At 37.7% G+C, this 4,198-nt stretch overlaps 1 protein-coding gene across 1 annotated transcript; it reads right to left on the bottom strand.

The window, feature by feature from the left end:
• Positions 1 to 51: 51 nt before the first annotated feature.
• LOC108766986 (uncharacterized) lies at positions 52 to 666 on the bottom strand. Its single transcript, XM_018516602.1, has one exon. The coding sequence runs from the start codon at positions 664 to 666 to the stop codon at positions 52 to 54; it is 615 nt and encodes a 204-aa protein (XP_018372104.1).
• Between the last annotated feature and the right edge of the window lie 3,532 nt (positions 667 to 4,198).

The raw sequence follows: 4,198 nt of genomic DNA, 5'->3' as shown, positions 1-4,198 counted from the left end.
CGCCCTCTCCCTCCCTCTCTCCGTCTCCTCCTTCCTCCGCATGACGCTGCTTCAGAAGGAGGAGACGGCCATCCACGCCTTCTCCCTGCCAACCATAACCTTGACGACCGCCGGCAGGGAGAAATCCTCCCCTATAACACGCCTCAAGGCACCACGCTCCTCTGCCCACGCTGGACACACTTCCAGCGTGTGCTGCGCGGTGTGCCGAGGCTCGTCGCAATGGTGGCACTGCGTCATCAGCTCCTTCCCGATACGACACAGGTACTCACCGAAGCACTCGTGGCCGGTGAGAACCTGCGTCAGGTGGAACGAGAGTCCGCCCCAACCTCTGCCAGCCCACTCGTCAAGGCAGGGGAGGATGGTTTCCGTGGTCCGGGTCCCCTTGGTCGGCGGGCTGTTCCGCAGGCTGTCACGCCATTCGTGGAAAACCTGCCGACGGGCCACCTCTCTAAAGAGGTTGGCGGCCCCGGGGATTACGACACCTCCCTGGGACCTCCATAGGATTCTGCCAGGGCATCGGCCACATACTTCAGCGGGGGGATCTCCACGAGGACCGCCAAGGCGTCGCGCGCCACGGTCCTGTAGGCTATTCGTAGGGCCAGCCGTCTTTGCACGCTGTGCAGATTCTTGCGAATCCGGCGGTTGGCCCGGGCCTCCCCGTGCCATATCGGGGCCTCGTACAGGGCCCCGGACAAGATCGCGTACGCGTACGCACACCATCACCCGGACGGGTCGACCGCCCCTCCCGGAAAGTTAATTCGATCTTAACAACTTTTATTAAGTTAATTCTTTATTTCTTCATCTTTTAACTTAATTTTATTAATTTTATAAGCCAATAACTTTAATTTAATTTAGTTTAAAGAAAAACATTAACTTATCCAACCCTGATTTTTGGATTATTAGTTCCTTCAGGTCGAAAAATGTAGTTTTGAGAAAAACGCATTTAAAGTTTTGGTTTGACTTTTTCCACATATAACAAGTTTTTTAATGCACTTACGATTCTGCAATACCAGGGCCAAATAATAATCCTTCCTCGTCTTCATATAACTGGTTTTCCATCAATTTCTCCAATGGCCGAGCTGTTCTGGTTTCTCTTGATGATTCTGACGTGATGATTTGCGCTGGTAAGCGCTTAAAGCCCCGTGCGCCATTACGTATTTGAGCTCATAACTCCGTTAATATTGCGAATTTAAAAAAAACCTTTTACAGGGATATTTTACACATATGTAGGAATCAAAATAAAAAAAAATTTCGATCTTTTTTGAAGCCTGCAAAGGTGAATCTCCCTTTAATAAGCAACGAGCAACTAACGAAACCCTTCAATGGTCACTAAGGGTCATTAACTTGTCAATATATGTTATGGTCAGCGTCATCAGTGTTGAATTCCTTATTTCATCTTTAATAACTTTTTAACGTGGATGACTATTAAACCTTCCAAAGTTTGCAGGAAATGTAGTGGGAAAACATGTACATTTGTCGCAGGTCTACGTTAAGTAATAATTCCATATTGAAAAGAGGACTCAAATGCCAACTGAAAATAGATCGTCAGTGTCACAAGTTCTGTTATGGTAATATGGAGAAGAACATTTTACATTCCGAAGAATGGTTGACGGAAACGATGATAGATGGTTTCTATGCGCTACTCGAAAGAAATTCTGATTATGCACCTCGACCTGTACGGTTGACAATATTTCGCGATCGGATTGTTCCACTCGATAATTCGATGGTCCATACCTCATATCATTGATGATGTGTAGAATTATGTTTGGGAGAAAACGTATCAGCAACAAATACTGAAAAATAAAGTAGCGAACGCATTGACTGATGCTATCTGCGTGTACGTTGAGCATAACCGTTACAACATTCAGCGATTAGAAGATCTGTCGGAGAACGCTTCGAAGAACGAATACAACAAGATGTTTGGGAATTTTTCACAGCTCTAATGTCGACGTATTTCTAAATCGATGATGTATTAGAACTCGATTTGAAGCACGTAACATCTTGTTTAAATGCCAAATGTAATTACAGTGTAACTACGCTGGAAAAGAGTTATTTACTTATATTATCTATACAGCCGACATTAAAAAGGAAAAAGGTGTTACTCTGCAAACTTTGATTGATTTCGAATTTTCGAAATGGGAAACGATAAATGACAATTGTAAGGAATGTAAGGGTACCGTTCTGAAAAAGAAAACCGTATTCGAATTGACTTTAACCGTTTTAGTAATACAGCTCAATTTATACACTTTTGTAAACGGTACTTCTAAAAAACTTATCGATAGTCGGTAATAAGCGCTATATTTCACGAGGGCGAAGAAATTAATCGTGGTCACTTACACGTATACGTTGGGAACAGGCAAAAAATCGGAATGGTGTTACTCTAATGATTCTTTAAATATATTACACGTAAAGATTATAAATAAAAATTTATTCTGTTGCAATTAAAAAAAGTTTAGTTTATTTAGTATATTTACGATCTAGTTAATTTTGATGTACGTATCATTTATTAAATATAATTGAAACTGTCTTCTCTATTTATATATATTTAAAAAAAAGATATATTATTTATTTATTGTAATAACACGTATCATTAGTACCATGAAAAAACTGACTATATGGTTCAGTCTAAATATCAAGTTAAGTTTTACCAAATAATTCTACCAAATGAAAAAGTAATGTCCAAGTGGTATTGTCTTTGCTAAATTTAAAATCTCAAGTAGTATTATTTTTAAAAATGCAAGTAAAATTATAAAAAAGTAGAATTATCTTTATGACGACCATAAGTCGTCTGTTAGTCAATTTTGCGTAATGTAAATATAGTTCTCGAAAATATTAAATTTAAATACACAATTCTAATAATATAGGTAATTATCGAAGTAAACAAAGGCACATATAAATATGTGTTTATTATATCAATTTTTTATAGCCATTTATAAGAATTATATGTATAAATTACATACATATAATTTTTATAAATGGTTATTTTACATTCTTCGCTTCTTCGTCGTCTGCCTCTTCTTAGGCTAAAAGTCCAAAATGAAATAGTAATTAGTTTGTTAATTAATTTCACGAAGGGCTTAGAGCCAATTAAAATTTTATTATGTTTAATATTCGTATAGACGTTTCGATACCGATCGGATCATTTTCAATGTAAAAACTAATATAGGTTTATATGTACCATATGTTTCAATTTTTTCTAACTGTATTGCATGATTTGTAGCTTGTAGAAGGGTACGTGACGAGAATCAAAAATATATACATTTGTGATACTTGCATTACTAGAAAACTGCCCCATATATACAGGGTGACCCATTTTAACTTAGACAGCCAAATAACTTGAAACATCGCGATTAAATAAAAAAATGTTTAAAACAAAAATTGTTGGATATGAAGGGGCTGATTGAACTATGACCTTGACAATGACCTTGACCTTCATGGTCAAGGTTATTTGAAGGTCTACTTTCAATTTTCAAATAGAAACCCATATTTTTGATCCCGGATTTTGAAAGAGCGCAAAATTTTACGTCCAGATGAACTTTCATGTTATGGGTCAAAGTTGACCATAGATGTCATTTCAAACAAATTCCTAATCGAAGCAGAAAGCCAAAAAATCTTGATTTTTCCCGGATAGTGTTTGTGAGAAAAATTGTTGGATATCGAGGGGAGACCAAACCATGACCCTGACAATGTCCTTGAACCCATATTTTCATGACCATTTCAAGGTCAAGTAGGGATTTTTAATAAAATTTTATGCTACATATGTATTTTCTTGTTGTGATTCTTTAGATATTAGCATACCTTACTTTCAAAATCGAAAATTAAACTTTCCAACTTTCTGATGGAGTTCCTCTAAGTCCCTCCAAAATTTTGTCCATTTGGTGCCAAAGTCACAAGTGTTTATGTATTTTTTTTAACATTTGTAATCTGATAAAATTCTGGTCAGTAAAATGGCAAATTATACGCCTACAGAAGTAGTCGATATTCTTATAACCTTTGGTGAATGTGGTAGAAATTACAAACTTACTGCCCGTACTTATGCGGAGCGATTCCCAAATCGCCGCCATCCTACTGCTCAACAAATTATGAACACAAAGGAGATCTCGTAATAATCCTTTAAAACTTTATCGCGAAAGGCGAAGGAATAGACTTCATAATAATAATGATCCTAGATTGCTCGCAGTTTTGGCTATGGTTCATC

The sequence above is a fragment of the Trachymyrmex cornetzi genome, unplaced genomic scaffold, assembly GCF_001594075.2.
Source record: "Trachymyrmex cornetzi isolate Tcor2-1 unplaced genomic scaffold, Tcor1.1 scaffold643, whole genome shotgun sequence".
NCBI lineage: Eukaryota > Metazoa > Arthropoda > Insecta > Hymenoptera > Formicidae > Trachymyrmex > Trachymyrmex cornetzi.
Note: the sequence above shows the minus strand (reverse complement) of the source record. Positions and strands in the feature narration are given on the sequence as shown.